The 22,159-nt window shown below is 29.8% G+C and overlaps 1 protein-coding gene across 1 annotated transcript in view; it reads right to left on the bottom strand.

Moving 5' to 3' along the window:
* LOC147066431 (kin of IRRE-like protein 1) overlaps positions 1-22,159 on the bottom strand; it is a 272,466-nt gene that overhangs the window by 82,631 nt on the left and 167,676 nt on the right. Inside the window, exons 10-12 of the mRNA XM_085955539.1 lie at positions 18,585-18,774; positions 16,149-16,252; positions 14,082-14,223 (exon numbers count right to left, since the gene is read on the bottom strand). Coding sequence (XP_085811665.1) covers positions 14,082-14,223; positions 16,149-16,252; positions 18,585-18,774 — 436 coding nt within the window. The remainder of the gene's footprint in view (positions 1-14,081; positions 14,224-16,148; positions 16,253-18,584; positions 18,775-22,159) is intronic.

Below are 22,159 nucleotides of genomic sequence, written 5' to 3'. Positions count from 1 at the left end.
ATATTTATTAGTTAATTGAAAATAGCTTAACCAGTAGGGACTATCTCTACATTTTTATGGAGTACTTATGTGATTCCTAATTAGAAGTTACACTTTTAGAGTTTTTTTGATATTGCAGATGGTACTGAATAATAAAAAAATAATTGCTGGACATTCGCTTTACATAAGTTTTTTTTTTAAATTTTAATACAATCTACGTTTTAATCTTTTGCGGGATTCAAACCTATTATAGACAGACTAAGTCGCTAAAATCTACTTGTTTTCAGCTGAATAGTACTTATTAATTTCTGAAACTATATTATGAGTATATATTTTTATTTTACAAACCCATTAAACATACAAATACGACAATCACCAGATTTTGAACCCACGCCCTTGCTCTATGCGCCCATGTGTCTTATCAACTAAGCTATTTTCGTCCCATCTAAATGCGACAAAATAAGTGTTTTTAAATTTTCTCGAAAGCCTATTTTAAATTGTTTTAAATCATTAAATATCACTGATAAAGTGCGTAGATTGATAATTAATAATAATAAAAAGAACTTTTTATGTACCACGTTTTCTAAATGTTCTGTTGAATTATATAAACTTGACAATTCTATGCATTAATAATTTAGGACAAATAAGGCAATTGTGAACAAATCCTTTTTTTTACTATTTTGCACCAAACAAACAAATAATATAGAATACTGAAATGTCATTTTGATTTCCATAGTAACGCACGTATATATTAATAATTTAGTTGTTAGGATCACCCGCTTAGCAACCAATTATACTGGATTGGATTACGGATTTCTTCCAAAATAACTTTTCATACATAACAGAATTAACTGAAAATGAATTCAATTCTACTTAACGATGGCTAAAAGTATTAAAAGAATGCATTGGCATCGTGTTCTGGTATATTCTAAGAGTTTAAAATATCTAGCTAGTCGGAAACTTAGTTAAAAATCGATTACAAGATTTGTACTGGATAAACAACCACCGGACAAACAAGAATACGAGCTAAGAAAAACGTCGTAAAAAATTGGAGGTTGCATAATTGTGCTTGATACACTTTTATTATCTGACCGAACTGGCCATTGTAGGATCTATGCAAACAAGATTTTTTAAACAGAGTATAATGATTATAGTGTAGGATCAAAAAGAAGTGGTTTATTGTAATTTCTTAAAAAAATAATATCAAAGAAAAAAATTGGAAAAAAATTGGTAAAAAAGACATCCTTCAAAATGACAGAAATCGTAATTAATGTATGCCAATTTGTTATAATAAAATACTACGTAGAAGAATAATATAGAATGAAAACGGACAGAATCCAGCACCTCCCTTATTGATTATTCATCATAATTATTGAAATAAGCCAAAATTTATATAAATTTTATAAGATAAAATTTTTCAAGAAAAAAAAAACAATTTAAGAGAGAACAAGAAAAGAATTTTAAAAAATTGACGAAGCAAAATAAAATAAAAAACGCCAGATAAAAGGAAGAGAAAAACAAAGCAGAATGAAAATGGATGAGGTCCGGCGAGAATTGCTTGATTATACTGACTCCATTTCCGCGGAAAGATCGTGAATCGAAGGTTTTCTATGCGTATTTTTATTTCCTACGAATTTGTCTTAATAACGTGTTAAGTATACGTTTCAATTTGTTTTTATTGTCGTCAACATGGTTTTTGTAAAAAAATATTTATAAGAACAATAAAAATGAGCAATTAAAAAACTTGAATACCACTAGATACAGCGAATTCAATATTTATAAAAATAAATTTTCCTAGTATCTACCTAAATTTATTTATTGTTTTATATTATTATTTATATGGTTTTGTGTTAGTTTTTATAGTCTTCATTTCACCGACGATATTGATTAATTCACTAGATATACACTACCACCTCTACGCATATATTATAAACACAAGGCTACTATCGACGGCTATTGGGGGTAGTTTATCATATTTATGTATTGAAGTATTATAATTATTAAAATAAGTTAGATCTCTAAATTGTCTATCTCGCTCTAAAAGTTAACATAGCCAAGAGAGGTGCTGTTAAAACATAGCACGTTTTGACAATTCGAACGGTTAACTTATTGTAACAATTAAATGCTTCAATAAATAAATGTAATAAACTACCCTCGATAGCCGCCGATAACAGACTTGTGTATATAATAGATGGAATTATATCAAAGTATCGTGGAGTAACTCCACTATTAACAAGTTTTGAAGATTACTGTCATACATGAAATAAACAAAGTTATTGACAAAAACTAGGACTTTTCATCTTACAGTTGATAGCGATTGCACAACATTTTAAGAGTGTTAAGTTGATAACCACGTAACAAAATATATAAATAGTAATTTATTATTAAAACCATAACACTCATTACTAACAAACTAAAGTTTTTAGATTTATCTTGGTGGTCTCTATTATGTACAATATTCAACCAATTAAAGAATAATTACATAATCTAAAAATGTATGTTGATACGGATGATAACATCGTGAAGTTTGCTACAAATGGATCAAATCATACTTTGATCTTCTTCTTATTTGACCATGTCCAGTCTGATAAGACCATATTATGGGCCTACATAGACTGGAGGTTTGTATTAACAGATGTAGTTTTTACGATTAGGTCCATACTCTGACACATTTCTACTGTTTAATAACTTAATAATCATCTATATCTTTTTTATTTAATACTGTTTTATATTTTTTTGTTTCTAAATGTCATGTTGTGAACATCTTAAACTTATAATTTGTAATATCCACAATATGTTAAAAATAAATAAATTGAATAAACAAATTGAAAAAAAATATGTGAACTTGCCAGACCCAGGATTCGAACCTAGAGTCCACGATGCTATAGGCCGATGCTTAAATATTTTCATATATAAAAGCTCTATCTATATTACTGTGATTTTGTTATTCAGTGTTTGATTAATATGAGTATGATTCCCGTATGATTTAAAATTGAAGAAAGTGGAAATAGATTTTTTTTAAAAATTATGTAGGCGGTAACTACCCGCATCAATAAAAATTTCGTGTGAGTTTTTGTTGAACTTGGTTACGACTTTGTGGCGGGAATATTATGTATTAAACCCCGATATAAAGAGTATCGAAACGGCGATTCCCCGGCAAGAGAGAGCACAAGTGAGGTCACACTTCCCACGGGGGCATAAATTAACGTAACGGGCGCTTCTGTACAATCATTGAATTCAAAATTGGTGCGAGGGCCGTTACAAAATGCGGTATCAAATGAAAGCGGTATTGAATTTATACGGGTTATATGGGTCGGACGGTAAAGTGAAAAGAAAACATGTGTTACTCTTTCCTACTTTCTATTTAGTCCACCTTATTAGCGTTCGATTTTAAATCGTTCACATTGTGATAGTTAATCTGACATCGTATATTTCGATTGGTGAAACTATGGATATAATATCTTAACCAAGGACTCCGCATGAGCCGATTTTAGTGAGTAATATTTTACCAAGTGCATAGCCAACACGCCAGTGCTTTACATCGCTTGTAAAATTATAACATAAGAATAAATCTGGCAACACTACGATAAGCACATTGCCACACATATTTTCGAATAACCCAAGAAAGGGTCGCGGAGGAAGCGTGAAGGGGACGAGGCAAGTGCGTGAAAAAGTTCGTCATGTTTTGAAGCACAAACACGTCATGCAATAGCTCTGTCTATATTTTTCTATAATCTATGATCTTAACGTTTTCATCTATTATCTATTTTTTAAATAACCACGCCATTTCTATTGGCGTTTCCTAGTGGTTAGGCTACAACATACGGCCGTAGCCATAAATTGACAAACTATAACTGAAGTAGGGAGTAAGATCATGTTAACGGGCGTGTTTGAACATGTACCGAACCGAAAAAAATCATTTTTTCGAATGTTCAGGCTAATGCTTCGAAAATAGCATAAAAACTCCATTTTGACCTACGTTGGGCATATGGGCTCTTAATAGAAGACACTAATAATTATTATATAGATTAATGTCGCTGAGTTTCAAAACCCACTATAACACTTTTTCATTATGTTGAGAAAATCAATAAAAACTTTTTGAACTAAAAAGGTTTTTGAATGTTTCAGTAGTATTATAGCAGGTATTGATAGACGCATTGATTTTGTTTCATAAATGACAGTTAATCGTAGCGGGTTTTGAAAGAGGCGATAAAATTTTCATGTAGAGATTTATTAATATATACTTGTAATTTTAATACTATCGACCAAGGGTATTTGATAGAGAATTTAAGTTCTACTGGAATTAGTTTTGACTCGGGTTTTGCCTTTCGACACCTTCAAGTACTATGCGCATTCACCAATGGTAAATACACACCGACAGCAAATATAGATACTACTTACTTATATAATAAATTAATACAATAAAATAGGTAAAAACTTGATTCCCCCCAGCATGTTCGATTCTTATAAGATCATATGAGACTTCACTGGGTGGAGGTTTGTATTAACAGATTTTGTTTTTACGAAAAATGGATATCAGCCAATTACTCAACTTATTAGGTCCATACTCTGACTCATCCTACTGAAATGTCATTTTCATTTTTATTTCCATAGTAACGCACGTATATATATATATATATATGTATATATATATATATATATGTATATATATATATGTATATATATATATATATATGTATATATATATATATATAATTAATTTAGTTGCTAGGACCACCCCTTTAGCAACCGATAATAGTCTTTTAATTTTTATGGATTCTTCTGAAATAACTTTCCATACAAAACAGAATTAACTGAAAATGAATTCAGTTCTGCTTAAAAATGGCTAAAAGTATTAAAAGAATGCATTGGAATCGTGTTCTGATATATTCTAAATGTTTCAAATCTCTAGTTAGTCGGAAAGTTAGTTTAAAATCGATTGCAAGATTTTTACTGGACAAACAAGAATACGAACTAATAAAAACGTTGTAACATACAAACAGAAATAATGAATAGTTGAAGTGTTTGTGAAAAAAATTCTACTTAATAGATCATTAGATACCTAATCACTAATAATACATTCAATTGGCGTATAAATCGTCAAAACCCTATATAATAGATCATTAGGATTATTTATTCATTAAATTATAATATTAGATATACTTATAGTAAGAGGTGGCATGGCGTACATAGTGACAGGTTTAGATTATATTAAATAACTGTATTTGGTTCTACGATTTTACATTGTTATTGCAGAAAAGTTAATTTTTTTAGTTTAGAGAAAGTACATAATTATTATGTAAAACAGAACACTGATCTTTAGGTAATTTAGAATTAATGTATAAATTATGGCTGATTCTAGTACAAACGGTTGCTTTACGATGGCTTGCGATCACGAGAATGAATAGTTTACGGTACATTAAATGAAACCACGCCAAATTAGCTTGGTAGTCCTTATTATTAGAATTTATAAAAAATGTCCACATAAACTAATCCTCACGTACATAATACCGATAATCTAAAATTGACACATCGTATCTGACATTCAATATTTTTGATACGCAGGAGTTAAAATGATATACAAAAACTATTAAATGAATTTAAATAAAAACAAAAATATGCTTTGCGCAAAAATAGTTTAGTTTATTTTTTAGGGTAACTGTATTGTTGCTTTTATTTAATGTGAATACCTGATTTTTTTTTAAATTTAAATTTTAATTCCCCCTATCAAAAAAATTGAATGTCAAATACGAGCTGTCAATGTTAGACTATCAATATGTGGAATATATCGATATCAAAAACGATACAATTACACTAATTGCCCCAATATTTTTTGATTTGATAATTAATAATATTTCATAATAGAAAAACTAAATTATAATATTAAGTAGTGTTTTTCGGGATATTTTTTTTTGATTTTCTATCACCATATCCATATAAATAAAACTACTATAAGTTCTAAAAGATTTTTGTCATAAAAGCATTTTTAGTAAAATCAGCTGTCTATTGAAAAAAGTTAGATCAGTCATAAAATGTATTATAAATCGTAAAATAATCGCCACAAAGTATCTATCATCTTCATATTATGAAAAATATAAAGTGCTAAATAATATGAATATGTATTAATTCGTTATAAATAATAATTATAAGTATGATTGGAAAATACAAATTATCACAATTATCTCCCTTCGTTGTCCAATGCGTAAAGTAGTTGGTACTCAGGGCCTTCGGGTTTCATTTTCGGCGAGGTCACAATATATTTTTCCTAGTTTTTATTAGCTCGTATTCTTGTTTGTCCGGTACAAATTTTTTTCTCGTCAGTACAAATTTTTTCTTGTTTGTCCAAGATTTTTAACTAACTTTCCGACTAGCTAGACACTTGAAACTTTTAGAATATATCAGAACACGACGACAATGCATTCTTTTAATAGTTATGGCCATCTTTAAGTATAATTGAATTCATTTTCAGTTAATTCTGTTTTGTATGTTTCGGAAGAAGTTCATTAAAGTAATATTTACTACTCACTATTATTGGTTGCTAAGGAGTCCTAGCAACTAAATTATTAATATATACGTGCGTTACTATTGAAATCAATATGAAATGTCGAAATGACATTTCAGTAATCTATAATATTTATCCAGTATTTCTATAAAGTACAAAAAATGTATTTATTAATACATAGAATTATCAAGTTTATATGATGAACAGAAAATTTTAAAACGTGGTATAAAATAAAAAGTTCTTTTTATCTTGTAATTATTTAACCCATAGTATTTTTGTGATTTATTGTACTTACTACTACACTACTAAACTACTGTTATTGGTGCCTAAAAAGACGATTAACGAGCGAGAGCAATTATTCTTTTAATTGAAAATGAAAGTGTTATTTTAATTTTATTTTAGTCATACCATTTCCGTTTACATTTCTGAAGCAGGGAATATAATTTTTGGTGGCATTTTTCTCAAATATAAGAAAATAGCAATCTAAAAAAACATCAAAAATGTTATTTTGTAAATTCACTTTTATCAAATTTCGTATTAGTAATTAGTACCACCAAGCGAACAATTATTATTTTACTAGCTAACTGGACTACAATATCATGGTTTGAATGTAGTGATATAGTAAGGGCCTCATATATTTTAGCGGGTCTTTCGGATATGACTCTTCAAATTTATAATGGTAGCAAAGAGAGATCTATATGTTTAATTATACTATCACATACATTATATTAAATTAAAGTGATTTATTAAAATTATCAGACAGCGTTTTACATAAATTATTATATACGAATATATTTCACGTTACCTACATATAAAAGGGTATATCGTAATTAAGAAATGATATATCGTGTATTAGGTATACTACCTATCTTTGAAAAGCATGAAAAAGTATATAAGGTAATTACTGTTGAAAATCAAAATAGGAAAAATATCCACAAGGCCATCGTGGGCGTTATATTATAGTAGCAATCAAATTATATATAATAAATCATAATATATTCTAATGGATTTAGTTTTGTACTATTCCGTTTGAGTCGTTATTTGCGACACCCTGGTTTCGCCTTTCGGCATCTTCAGGCACTATGTGTAATCACCAAAAGGTACATAATATACACACTAACATTTATTAGAATTTAAATTCAAATTCCATCAAGTAACTTCGGTCGATAGAATTAATATTATAAGTATATTTTAATTAACTATTTTTTTATTCAACGAATAATTCACAAGATTTAAGGCAAAAATATAGTGAATTAAAAATTATTAGCAAGTTAAAATAAGTTTCTACAAAAAATCTTGAAGTGATCCGTGATGTCGGTTAGTAATTGAAATACTATCTACTTTGATTTAAAATACAAAAACTGATCACCAAGAGTAGCTCAATTTGGGAAGCACTTTAGTGATTATTAAAAGCCATTAGTTAAAATTTGTCACCTTTAAATATGACACACTGGCATATGTGCATGGGCGTGATACCCGAGAGATGAAGGTTCGATCCATTTTTCAAAAGGATTTTTTCTTTTTGTTATATTATATATTCTCAGAAATGTTTTTAAAATGATGTATATATGTTTAAGTATAAATTATTGCGATAACAATAATAATTGAAGACACCGTGAAGACAAACCCGGTCTTAAAGTTTTTTAATTATATGGAAACAGCTACTGTACAAAGAATAGATTAACTGACAAAATTGAGTTTTTGTTATTTATTAATATTATTTTAATACACGTGAAAAGAGGTAATTATTCTAGCGTTTAACATATTGTTTAATGACCGCATGACGAAACATTTTAGATTCCCATCCCATTCAAATACAATAAACAATTTATTCATATTATTTATTTAAATGTCCCCGAGCGCTACGAATCGAGTTTTTTGGCTAATTACAAATAAATTGATGTTTAATTGTTATGTGTGAAAAAATCCCGTATAATTTGAACGCAATTAATACAGCCGCTTTTCCGAGCGTCCCGGCAAAAGTTCCCGATAGCGCACTGCAGTAGGAAATAATTAATGATACCCACTCGCACCACGTAAATTGCTTGCTCTAAATTGTGCAATTAGTATTATAATTCACGCCTTTCTGAACTATTAAACTTTATGATTATTATGAAAAGTAACAAAATCGCAAATAATTTATCATTAAAACTTGTAAAAAGAGATGTATATTTTGGATATTATTGTAACGTTTTTCATATTTGAAAAAGTAGGCTCCTATAAATAGAAGAAAAGTATGAAAAGGACACTTCTATCTTACAGACGAAAATACTTAGTAAATAAGTTGGGAGAATTATTTGCTACACTGGCGTCTTTGTGCGTAATATTTACGTGACAATGAATCAAACTTGATGTATTGTAAGGTTTGAAGTAGTTAACTACGTAAAATTACCCATTGTACATACATTGAACCTGTATTGTAAATTTTATATACAGTATCATTAGAATAAACTTATTATACTATTTAAAAATACAATAAGTACACGGAGTATAATTCTTTTAAAAGGGGCACTTTAATAACTCACATAAAAGACATCGTCTTTTATAAGCTTTTTCCCCACTCACGTATTACATTAAATTTTGAAATTACGAATTCAATGATTTAAAACGCATATCAATGAGTATTATATTACCTACATAGTCGTGACTATCATGTAGCTAAAAATCTTAAAAAAAAAAACAATAAAATACGTAGTTAAAATTAAAGCCACTGCGAATACTAATAATCATGCGGGCCTTGGGAAATTATGGATTCATTTAAAAATCTTATCATTTATGATAATCATAATTTTTGAAACTATTTATAAGATTTGTTTATGTCGTTATTATAGTTGAATTACCATTTTTTTTAAAATACGTGTTAAGTTTCAAAACTTTGTTGCATAATTAATATGAACTGCATACATTATCTGTACAGAAAATATCTAATAATAATAATCATTGGACATGTTTTAGTCTAAGATATTAAAAATAATTTGTATTTTAAATAGCCTTAATATAGAAAAGCTGATCAAAGTATCAATCAACGTCGAAGTAATACGTAATATTCGGTAAACCAGAACTTTAGATATTTCCGATGAAAAGCAGACAATTGTTTCCTCTTTTCATATAAATATAGTATTTTTATACAACTCTTATTATATAAAAAAAGTAAGCATAATAAAAAATCTTCTGTTAAGAATTACAGATACCTATATTTAATTTTTATATAATAAAAACTCCATTATTAAATTGATAGATATAGTAAGTAGATAAAATAATCTGACATTTTATTTTCATGGTCGATTGCAATTTGTGATTGGAGACATCGGTAAATGTTTTTTTTTTCCATTTCCAATATCTGATGAGAAATAAAAGTATAATATAGTAACATTCGCAAAATCATTGAGATGACAATGGGTTGGGGCATTGCCCAATGAAGAAGAAAACCGATGCATTATACGGCTGGTCCTATTTTTCGCCCCTCCCGTTGTCTATGGATGACCTGACATTGTCTATAGAGTGCTCATACTGACGCGTCTGTCGTGTTCACTTGTCGGAGTATTCCTAGTTTCAGATTTCTTTCAGATTATTTTAACGTATCTTGGAGACCTTGGAGTTAATCTGATTTAGTGGTTTTGTATTATTAATAATTGGAAGTGACGATCAATGTAAGTAAACTTCTTCTAGTGTGTATAATAATATTATAATACACTAGGACGTTTGTCAATGTGACAGTCGATTCTAAACGACAAACTAACAACTTATTTATACTCTTCAGCATGGACCACACAAAGGGGGGGCTGACAGGGCTCTAGCCTGGGGGCTCGGGCTCAGAGGGGGCCCGGTGAGGCGATTCGACCAGATAAGTGAGACAAACACAAATTGGCTTTAACACTAAAAAAAGTCGCCTGCGGCGCTATTTTCATTCAGTAATGTTATAATAATATAAAGTTATGTGATTGTACGATACAATTTTTAATTGTGTATCAATACTTGACATCGCCATAATTCAAATGGATGTATTAAAATATACAATAAAACACTAAACACACACATTAATTTTACCGTCTACAACATTTGGAAAACTCTACTGTAGAGCGTCACACTGCCTTTATCCTTAGCGATAGATAGGGGGCCCTGCCAAACATCCTAGCCTGGGAGCCCTCTTCACGATGTGGGGCCCAAGCTCTTTGGTCATTATCGAATACCAAACTCTGCTTGCAAGTACGTTATAAATGTAAATAGTATGGCAGTGGACCACTCGTTGCTTGCGCAAAAAGTAATGCTCAGGCTTTATTAATCCAAAGATGGCGGTGGTTGAGGTCATCACCTAGTGAGTAAAAATCAGCTACTTATAGATTCTGTCATCTATTAATACAGACACGACTACATTCGTCTTATGGTTAACTTACTTATTTGCTTTTTATAAAGTGAATAAGTTGATCACAAATGCGTTCCTTAAAATAAACTAACGACAGAAACGAGTAGAGATGTGTTTATCAGGTCTTTTTTTAGGATTTGATTAACCATCCGGCATCCATAATGGTAATGACAACTAAACATGTTTTTATGGTTTATTTTGATGAATGATATAGTTTGGATTTCATCTACCTAGTTTAAAAATGTCCAATAATAAGAATCTCAAATGCCTATTTTATGTGTTCTTGTATTAATATCAGTGGCGAAGGGTTGAGGTAGGCTGTTAAGATCCGCCATAAATAGTGTATATTAAGCTTTGTCTGTCATAAGTATTTGTTTTCATTTACATAAGACTACGATTTACATACGGCATTGGTTAGTTTTTTTGAATTCATTTAAACCCTGCCGAAACCAAGTCATAATAGAAAAAAGTCAGAAAATACTCGTCTATCCATAAAATATCTAAAATTATGCAATTAAATCATACATAACATTGGATATTTTATTATGATATAATAATATTTTTTTATCTATTATAGTGGTAGGCAGGGCTTAATTAATTTAAAAAAATGAACCAACAATATTTGTAATATGTATTCTTAATCCAACGAAAACAAATAAGTATGAAAGAAAAAGTGTCCACAATTTTGTCGTATCGTCCAAAATATACCAAAACTTTTATGGTTTGGTTTAGGCAGAGTTTATTTATTTTTTTAAAACTAACCAACATCATCCGTAAATTGTATTCTCAGTTTAATGAAAACAAATACGTATGGCGGACAAAGTTTAATGTGCACTATTTATGGCGTATCTTAACAGCCCACCTCCACCCTTCGCTACTGATTAATATTAATTGTTGTTTTTGCCAACTATTAATTTACACGGTTTGAGAATAAAATATTTTTTATTAAAAAAAAGTATTAAATATGCAAGTACATTAAGACTAACATTTGGATAAATACTGACATTGGCTAGGAATAAAGGTAAGTATATATTATAATATTACTTGTACCAATACTCAAACCACCAAAGCCAATTGCCAATATTAAGACAATTTGTGAAGCGTTTAAAATGTTTGAATACTAGTTAATTTTGTCGTATTTAGGTAGGATAATGGTGGCTCTGTTGTATATTGATCAGAAGTAAATGGACATGTGTTCAAGTTCCGCACGGCATTGTAATTTTTCAAAGATATTTTCTAGTGCGCAGTGTTTTTCAAAATAAGTATTTTTTGTACCGTACAATTATTCTATATTTTTTTCTTTTTCATCTATTTTTGTGACAAAATATCGAATTACGTCACACCAGATAAGGGTACTGAAATATTTTTATTTCTCTGAATAAGTGCCATGCACCAGATCTAACAATATAACAAGATAATAGAGACGTTAAATACTACTTTGGACATCGCAGCTTCTGTCCAAAATATGCTATCTAGCTTTGTAGTTTTACCGTTTTTAATATTTAATTAGTCATTTATATTATATAGAAACTATCTCGTCATTCACAACTTTGACTTTTTGTTTATATACATATTTTTCAATTATACGAGGATTTTATTTATATGTATATTATGTAATGTAAAGAAAATGTAAAATGTAAATGTATTTCATTATTTATTTTATTTATTCAACGAATAATTTACAAGATTAATAATGTTAAATTCTAATTAAGAAAATACATACTTTTGAAAACACTTCTGAGAAAATATAATAAATAACCCATAGAAAAAATCATTTTTGATAAAAATACAACACCCAGCAAGAATTAAACATGCCATAAAAGAGCCATTAGTTAAAATTTGTCGCAATTAAGTATGGTACCTATAGCATAGTGGTATATGTGCATGGGAGCAAAACCAGAGAGATGCAGGCTCGATTCCTGTTGGGTGTCGTATTTTTTTCAAAAAAGATTTTTTCTATGAATAACATATTATTTTCTCAGAAGTGTTTAAAAAATTATGTTTATTCAGTATTTATATGGAATGTTACATTCAAAAATCTTGTGTCTTATTTAATGAATTAAATAAATGGTTTATTAAAATTATTAGGAAGTATTATTACGTAATAAAAACTTATTAATGGAGTGATCCGCGACGTCGGTTAGTAATTAAGGAATTAATTGATATCTTCCTTAATTTAATATACTAAAACCGATAGCCAACATTATAACTGAATTTGATAAGCATTTTCATGTAAGCGATAGCGCTCACAGAACGCGTCGAGCGGGCGAAGTCGGCGAATGCAGTGTTTATTCATAACCATAATCACACGTCTCTTCCCGCGCATTACCCTTCACCTATGTAATATGCGGCCCAAGCAGCACAAAATAAATATTATTACAGCGCCTCTCATAACAAAGCAATAAAAATATTATATTATTTCGGGACTTGTAATAAAAATTTACGACGACATTATTCAACCAGCGATAAACTGAACACGCAATAAAATTAAACAATGATTCTCTGTTATTAAATAATTGCTTTTCGCCCGTCCATCGACAACGCCTCGAGCAGCGTAATTTTGGTAGCCGTGTTCAATGAATGGACTCCATTGTATTTTCTTACATTCGTATCGCCGAGAAGCGGTGATTCGCAAAAAAACGATGATTCATGCGGCGTGCGCGTATAATGCGTCGTGAAATCCAGTGGGCGCTGGCGTATTTGATTACGTTGTATTTTCGTTGATTTATGCGCCACTTGTAGAAATTTTGCGCGAGCGCCGCACTCGCTGCGTCAATGGGCTTTATGCCTAACACGTACTAGCTAAAATTGTCGTGATTCAATAAAATTCCCGTAGCTTAGTTGGAAAAGCATACTGGCGAGAATCTAGTAGATACAGGTGCAAGTTCCGTCGGGTGTCGTATTTTTTTCTACAAAATGATTTTTTCTAGCGTGTATAATCATATGACGTTTTTAAATTGAGTTATATTTTTTCTCAGAAGTGTTTTAATTATGTATGTTCAAAACGTATTTCTGTAAGAACACATAGCCTTAATTAAATACGTAAACAATGACTATCATTGTGTATGCCATAATTTAAAGATAAACCGTCGATAAAGTGTGGAAAATTATATAATAAAAGTAAATTTACAAGATAAAGCACCGTTTTTATAATATATTCACAAAAGCTATGAGAAAATTGTATCGAATATTATCTTAAGTTAGTATTTATTATTTAAACGTGTGAGAAAAACTTACCTAGGATCGTCATCATAGTCACTGTAAACTTCGAGAAGAAAATGCTGCGGCAAGCCTCCGTCAAAGCCTGCCTCGCACGTCACTTCCGCCGCACCACTAGTCAGGTTACTCAGCGTACAGTTTCCAACTGGTTGGGGTTTTCCTAGAAGAAAAAACGAATTAGAATTTATTGAAAGTCAAATATTCTATTTTTATTTATTATAAAAATAGTGTTGATTATAAAGGTTTTTTATATTCAATGTTTTATTTAGTTTAGAATATCTGCCAGAGACTCTCAAAAGTTTCTTCAGCCCAATATACAAGGATTCAATGTTGTGATATCATGAACGAGGTTATTTAAACAAAAAAATAGGTGTGTGTAGGTGTAGGCGCGCGTTAGAAGTTATGCTTATTTGGCGTAACAAAACAAAAAAAAACTTGTGATAACGTAGATTCTTCTACTAACTCCTAATTATCTTGTTAATTTACACACTCAAAATTTTTATTGAGCTTATTGGAGCACCGTTGGTTTATTTCTATGCACTTTTACTTATATTAAAAAATAATTCAATAATTATTTTTCGTTCTTTTTATTTTTAAAGTAACAACTGTCACTCTGACGTTTAATCGTTTGTTTACGTAAGGAATTGCAAATGGCCGACTGAACCATTCTACTATCAAACTTGCGTTTGTATACAGCTGACTGATTCGCGGCTAACTTCATACTGTCCCGCACTTTCATAACAGTGTGCACGCGCAGCTCTCAATTTCACTCTCTACCAAACGCCCCAAAAGAAGTATAACTTCAAAAAAAAATGTTTAATACCTAATGACCAAGTATGTCTCCATGTACGGCATAATGCAAAGCATAGAATACGTCTACTGTTTATGCAATATATTCCTAATAAATTTAAAATTCAAGTCCTGCTTTTTTTTTTAACGGTAATAACGTCATTGGTAACTGTTAATTATTCTTCGTGGAATGAGATTTTAGATATTAAAATAAATCACAATTTGTATAGTAAGTACTTTACAAAGTTTAATAATAAGCAGGGCCGTTTTCGTTTGTTTTAATTAGACATAGCACAATAATTAAAATATTCTACTAAAAAAATGGGATAAAGATAAATATTGTTAGTATAGATAAATCTAATATTAAGTTTTTTGTATCATTTAATACCAGGGAACTCAGAAATAATAGGAACTGAAATACACAACGGGTAAGGCGATAGCAGGTAACCGACTCGAGTAAGGAAGAATCCGGGTTAAACTTACACACGTGTTAAGAATACGTGTTACGTCGAAAACTAAAAACTGCTCTCGGTTTATGCATTTACGCTCATTTAATGTTGGTTTATTACACACACTATTGCACGTGAATAATGCGTGCTTCATTTTCGTAGGACACTCACACATTCAAAAGCCTGCTTCACCATGCGGCGTATTGAATATTGCCTATCGATATTATATTTATTATTTGTTCTGTGGTTAATAATGTCCCGTTAAAGCAGATGGACCCTCTGGTATAGTTTTGGTGAAGCTATGACGTGAGATAAGTTCTATGTAAGAACTTTGAGAAGCTGACATGACGAAAAAATTCTGTCAAAATATCAGAATGCACTAACGAAGAGGTTCATGCTAATAATATTCAAAGATAAAATAAGTATGAGAAGCTATGCAGTACATTCTAAAGATGCTGTATATGTACATGTGTAGCATCCACAAAAATAATTCAATAATTAGACTATGTAATAATAATATTATATTGTATTTATTGTGCAATTGTATCGAAAATTTTACTAACTAAACTTATTTTAAAAGTATTTTTACTATTACTTGAATATTTTTTTAAAAAATACTCTGTGTTTTCATCAGTATACTTACAAGTTAAAATTACCGCACGCCACTAGCGGGAAGACTTAATGGGTTTCAGAAAAAAATATACAAGTCTATAACCGTGAATATACTATCTGAAAGCCGTACAGATTGAATGAGACTACACAAGCCGGCTAAGGTTTTCCAGTATGTGCATCACAAAATAAAAATACGTATTGAATAGAATATATAAAAAGAAAATAAAATATTTACCTGCTGCTACCATTTGAAACATGCATGGTATGGATTGATGTCCAATGTCATTCATTGCCATACATGATAAAGTCCCATAGTCGAGATCGGCAATAGGAGTATATCTGTAAAGAAAAAGGTGTTAAATAAAACTGAATAAAACAAAGAAACAATACAGCTGGTGGATATTTTCTACACGAAAATAGTGAGGATTTCTTCAATAGAAACATGAAATAATATACGGATTCTTTATATGTTTCATTAGGTATTTTATTTTGAATAAAACTTAACAATGCTTTAGAACTAAAGCACATATGTTGGTAGCTTAAACATCATGGTAAGGAAAATTTGTATATTTAAATTTAATTCGCTTTAAAGACAGTTTTTAGAACTACTTAAACTAGGTACTTACTTAAAAAAACATTCAAATATTTTTACTGAATTGAATTGGATTTAGTAGATAAACAATTATTATTTTTTAGCGTATCATATTATTATATTAGACGTAGGATTGCAAAATATCTTGTGATTAACAACTAGCCCAGATAAACTTGATCTCACCAGTATATCTTCATAGATTTAGGTAATATTTGAGTTATTAACATGTATATAAACAATAATTGATAGATGATTGTGTTTGATTAATATAATGACCACCTTTCCCATAATAGCTTCATCTTATAGAGTAGATAGTAGTGAGTAATTTTAATATACACTTAAGTTAAATAAACTTAATTAAAACAATCATACAACATTTTGCTCGTATGTAAAAGAAACCATTTAAGAAACAATGTCATATTTCAGGAATCAAAACAACTAAGATAAGGTAAAATCTTAATTACATGTACATGCGTCTTATGTATTAGGCATAACTAGTTAGAATTTTAGCGCACATTCTAGGTATATGTTCGCTTTGTATAGAATACGTCATTAAACTTTAAGATAAATTTCAGCCGATCGTCTTTTCATTATTATACAATTATTGCAATCTCCTTTTACTTGTGGATGCCATAACACTCCCTAATACAGTTCACTACTTCCTTTCAATAATTAAAACGTGCACTGTTAGGCATATTAACACCAGATTATCTTTTGTAGATTGGTTTTGAAATGCGCTTAAAACATTTAGAAAGAAAGCTACACAGCAGGTTAATTCGTGTGTCACAAAATATACTGCTCTCTCATATTATAACATATTATTATTATTATGTTACACTGCATTCTTTTAATACTTTTAGCCATCTTTAAGTTGAATTAAATTAATTTTTAGTTAATTCTGTTTTGTATGGAGATTATAAGATATATTATAAGACTATTATTGGTTGCTAAGGGGTGGTCCTAGCAACTAAATTATTAATATATACGTGCGTTACTATGGAAATCAAAATGAAATGTGAAAAAGATATTTCAGTATTCTATATTTGTTTTTTATTTACTTCATATCAAGTACAAGTTTGAGCGTATTGAGCATAATAATTCAACAGAAAATTTAAAAACGTTGTACATAAAAAGTTCTTTTTATCTTGTAATTATTTATCATTAGTCGATCTAATTATGGATTTTTGTTATAATGAAAATATAAATTTACAACGGTATTTTTTAAAGTATTCATTAAAATTTGTAAAATGTTTTAATTGCGATAGAACTATAGGTATATTACAGTGGCGAAGGGTGGAGGTATGCTGTTAAGATTCGACATAAATAGTGCACATGAAACTTTGCCAGTCACACTTATTTGTTTTCATTGAACTCAGAATACAATTTGCAGATCGTGCTGATTTTCGTTGAATTGAGCGTAAATATTATTACAGACGGTGTTGATTAGTTATTTAAGCCATGCCGAGCCAAACCATAATCGATAAAACATATTCTTCTAACTATAAAATATCTGTATATTATGTATGTTTTGATGGTATAATTATAGATATTTTTTATAAAAACGAATATTTTTTTTTCTATTATTTCTATGGCTTGCATTAGGGAGAGTTGAATTGAATTGTAAAACAAACACTATTACATATACACACTGTAGTCTTGGTTCAATGAAAATGTATACGTTTGACTGACAATATTTAAATTCCACTATTTAAGTCGGGTCACGGGTCTAACGGGTGCGCTAAGATTAGCATGATAATTAAATATGGTATTAATTAGTAATTAATTGATCAGCAGTGAATGTGTTGACAGTCTATCTCCACCCTTCGCCACTGGTATAAAATAATTGTGTTTTATAATAATAATCCATACAATAATACGATCCGTTACATCATGGCTAATAAATTATCATTCCATTACAAAGGAAAATAGAATTCATATATAGTTATTCGCTTGTGAATTTTACGAAGAATTTTAAATAATATGCATGATACATATACAAAATACAGCGTGGATATTTACAATTTTCTATGAGGACTTAGATAAAGTAAGACAAAGGTTTATTATGCAGACTGAGCAAACCTGAGCGTACTGACGCTCCCGTTGAATGTGAAGCGATCAGTCCCGACGTCCAGCGTCTCTCCGGAGTTGTTGAACTTCCACTTGAAAGCTCTTACAGGGGGATCAGCGTCGACTTCGCACACGACGGGTACTCTCTCTCCGCGGGCGGCGCCCACTGCCACACCAGCCGAACGGCGGCAAACTGGAGCAACTATGAAGAAAATAATTATTGTTTTACTATCAAAAATTCAAAGAGAACCTAAGTGGATTTAGACAAAGGGTGATAGTATACAATACTTTGAAAATCGAATCTCAACCATAATAATTAAGCGATGCAATTATTTTTATGTACAAAATAAAATAAAAATCCATTGCACTAATATTAATGAAACTTTGATAATATACACATAAGAAAATTGCATGATGTTTTCTCAATAACTTTGGATATTATAAATATACCACGTAAGTGTGGAGTTCGATAGTTTTGACGGAATATATTATGACGTAGTTAAAACGACGACGAACAAGAGAAAATGAGACGATTCATGTAAAAACAGTTGGAAATAATAACGGTAACAATAATAATAATATGTACCGTATATAATTCGTGCGCAGTAGAAGAAATCGCAATCTGCGCAATTTCAAGGTTAAGTTTCGCTTAGGTAATATACAATTTCTCAAATATAACATACTTGTAACAATTTTATTTATCAATGGTAGGTAAAGTATACAAATCGTAGCGATGGATGGGTGAGGTTAGCTGTGCGTAGATGGGAACGCACCTAAATTCTATCTGTGTCATATTTTTAATATCATAATTTGTGCGAAAACAATCGCCAGCTTTCGTTAGCTTTTTTTATATATACCCTATGACTAGTTTAATGTTACAACAGTATCGCATCCGTTCAATAAATCGCACCCCCAGAAGTACACTGTAGTATGTCAAAATCAGCCATTTTCCAGGAGAGCCGAAACAAACTTTTTGAACCATGTTTATGTACTTGATTTAATGTGTAATGGCTTTACAATGTTCATTTTTTTTTGTAGAACTGGAAAATAGCATATCTTTCTAGTTTCATTAATATAATGATTAAAAAGACAGAATTTTTTTGTTTTTTATTATTTGAGTTACTTACTTGTTATTCAAGGAAATTAAAATAAACTCTGGGCTCAACTGTCAAAATCAGTATTGTAACTCAGTGCTCCCACTTACTGAAAATTAATTCCCAGAAGGACACTGGAGCAATTCAGTTTCCTCAGTGTTCGGCTAGAGACTTATTTTTTGCCATACAGTTATTATAGGGAGGACAATGTAGTATCAGAGTTACTGGAGTGTTCTTTTCGATGTTTGACTCAATGTATTTAAAAGAACACTGAAGTTAGGTGTATATCTCATTAAATATTTTTTTAGATGTATGCTAGTGTTCTTCTGAGATGGAGAAAAAAATGTATTTGAACTGCATTCATAACTCAAAACACCCAAATACAAACTTACGCCAGTGTACTTCTGGGGGTGCGAAATATCAAAAAAAAAAAATACTCAAAACATAAAATGATTCTTATATGTTGTGTTTTGTCATATCTTTCCATCAAAAAATAGTATTATATCAGTACTTAGATAAATACATAAATCTCATAGTTTTATTGCATGAATTATGATACATTAAAATATATAGCTTATATTATTTTGTTCTATTATTACATTAGAAATTTTTTTATACGAATAGAAGAATAGAAAGAACCACAGCGATCTGATTATAAAATCCATAAATTATTCTAAATTGGACTGATTTATCCGTGACCCAGTTTATACACTTGTTATTTTTATCTTACACAATATCCAGTTTTACAAAACGGATAAAATTTTGCATCAATTAGGCATATGGTTTAATTTCCTTTTTTAATCCATTAATCTGAAGGAAACAGGCGGATTATAATATTTTCGAACAAATTAATCCTTGTGTCTTGATGTGTAAATTATATTTTAATCCCCAAAACAAGCATTCATTATTTTTAATTAGAAAAATGCCCGATTTATCCTTAATCTCTTCAAAACGCCTGAACAATACGGATTTTGAGATATAAATCAAACAAGCTTTGGGATAAAAAAGAAAGTTTTTTTTATCGCAAGATTTTTTACACTAATCTCTGAGCGGGTTAGTAAGACTTAAATTACTAAAAACGTTCTAAGTTTTTCTCTCCTAATGAGTTGTTTTTTTTTCTCTCTAAAAAGCTGGATTAGCTTAATTGGTGTCTACGCCTTAATACAATTGAAATAAATAAATACTCACAATTGACAAATTCCATATTAAACAAATAATATATTCCTCGATTTCGTAAGTAAAACTGACGGATGTTACAATTTAGGTAGGTATTATAAAAGTGCGCAATAAATTGAAAGGTTAAATTTGAGAAAAACCTGTTATAATAGAATACATAGTGATTAATAATATCATCTGTTCGATACTGCTTTTTATGAGGGAAAATGCGGCATGGGATTGAAATTAATATCTAATAAATATCTAAAATATTATAAATAATCACTATTATTAATACGTCTTAAATCCAAAAAAACATTTAGCTTGCCCACTTCATATACAAACAATCACAATAAACGCTACACTATTTATAATAATCTGTGATTGAGTATGAAATGAAAATAATTGTACATAAAGATAACCATAATGTAATATATCTTCTAGAAATATTATTTTATTCATCGAATAATTCACAAGATTTAAGAATATCATATTCTTTATTGAACATAGACATAATAAGGTAAGGTGCATATGAGTTAAAATAATTACATACCTAGTTATTTGAAATTGTAACTCTGTGAATTTATCAAGGGGTTTGGTAATTTCGATAAGTAAGCCGCGGTAGCCGTATGCCGCGTCAGATCGTATTGAGACCAGAGTGGATCGGTGTGGGGTACAAACGCCCAACCACCAATATTACTAAATACCAAACTTTTTGTCAGAGGGGATGCCAAGCGACGAGCTTTGTTTATTATTAAAAAAAAATCGTAACAGTTTGATAAATTTTATTTTATTTTTAAAATATATTTAAAAGAAAATCTTTGGCGTATGGATACAAATAAATTTTGAAAATCATTAAAAAAATATTTTATTGTAAATTATGTTATCTATTGTAGTAATTTATGATGAAGAGAGTCAAAAAGAAAATAATTTATCAAAGACAGATTGATAATAATATGGTGTGATACTGAAGAAATCACTATGAAAGAATTTAGAATTCATAGATTCGAATTGACTTTTAAGTTTATCATCAATTTGAATTTAAATTCTAATTCTATCAAGTAGCCTAGGACGATAATAAATTATAATGATCTATTAGATATATAATTATTAATCTGCGAAATCGTACTAAAAAATGGACCTTTGGTAAATAAGGAGTCCAGATAGATACTTAAAGTAGCACAATGTGAAATGGAAAGGTGTTTGTTGGGCATAATTAGTGAAAAAATTATTAGGATTTAGGAATAAACGAAAGTATGTTAACTAACTTTTTATAATGAACTGAGTTTGTGAAATTTATTTTCATGTAACTACCTAAAACGAGTTACATCGGTACTT

Source organism: Rhyacophila brunnea, unplaced genomic scaffold, assembly GCF_057557595.1.
Source record: "Rhyacophila brunnea isolate RB1 unplaced genomic scaffold, BYU_Rbru_1.0 scaffold_5, whole genome shotgun sequence".
Classification (NCBI taxonomy): Eukaryota; Metazoa; Arthropoda; class Insecta; order Trichoptera; family Rhyacophilidae; genus Rhyacophila; species Rhyacophila brunnea.
Note: the sequence above shows the minus strand (reverse complement) of the source record. Positions and strands in the feature narration are given on the sequence as shown.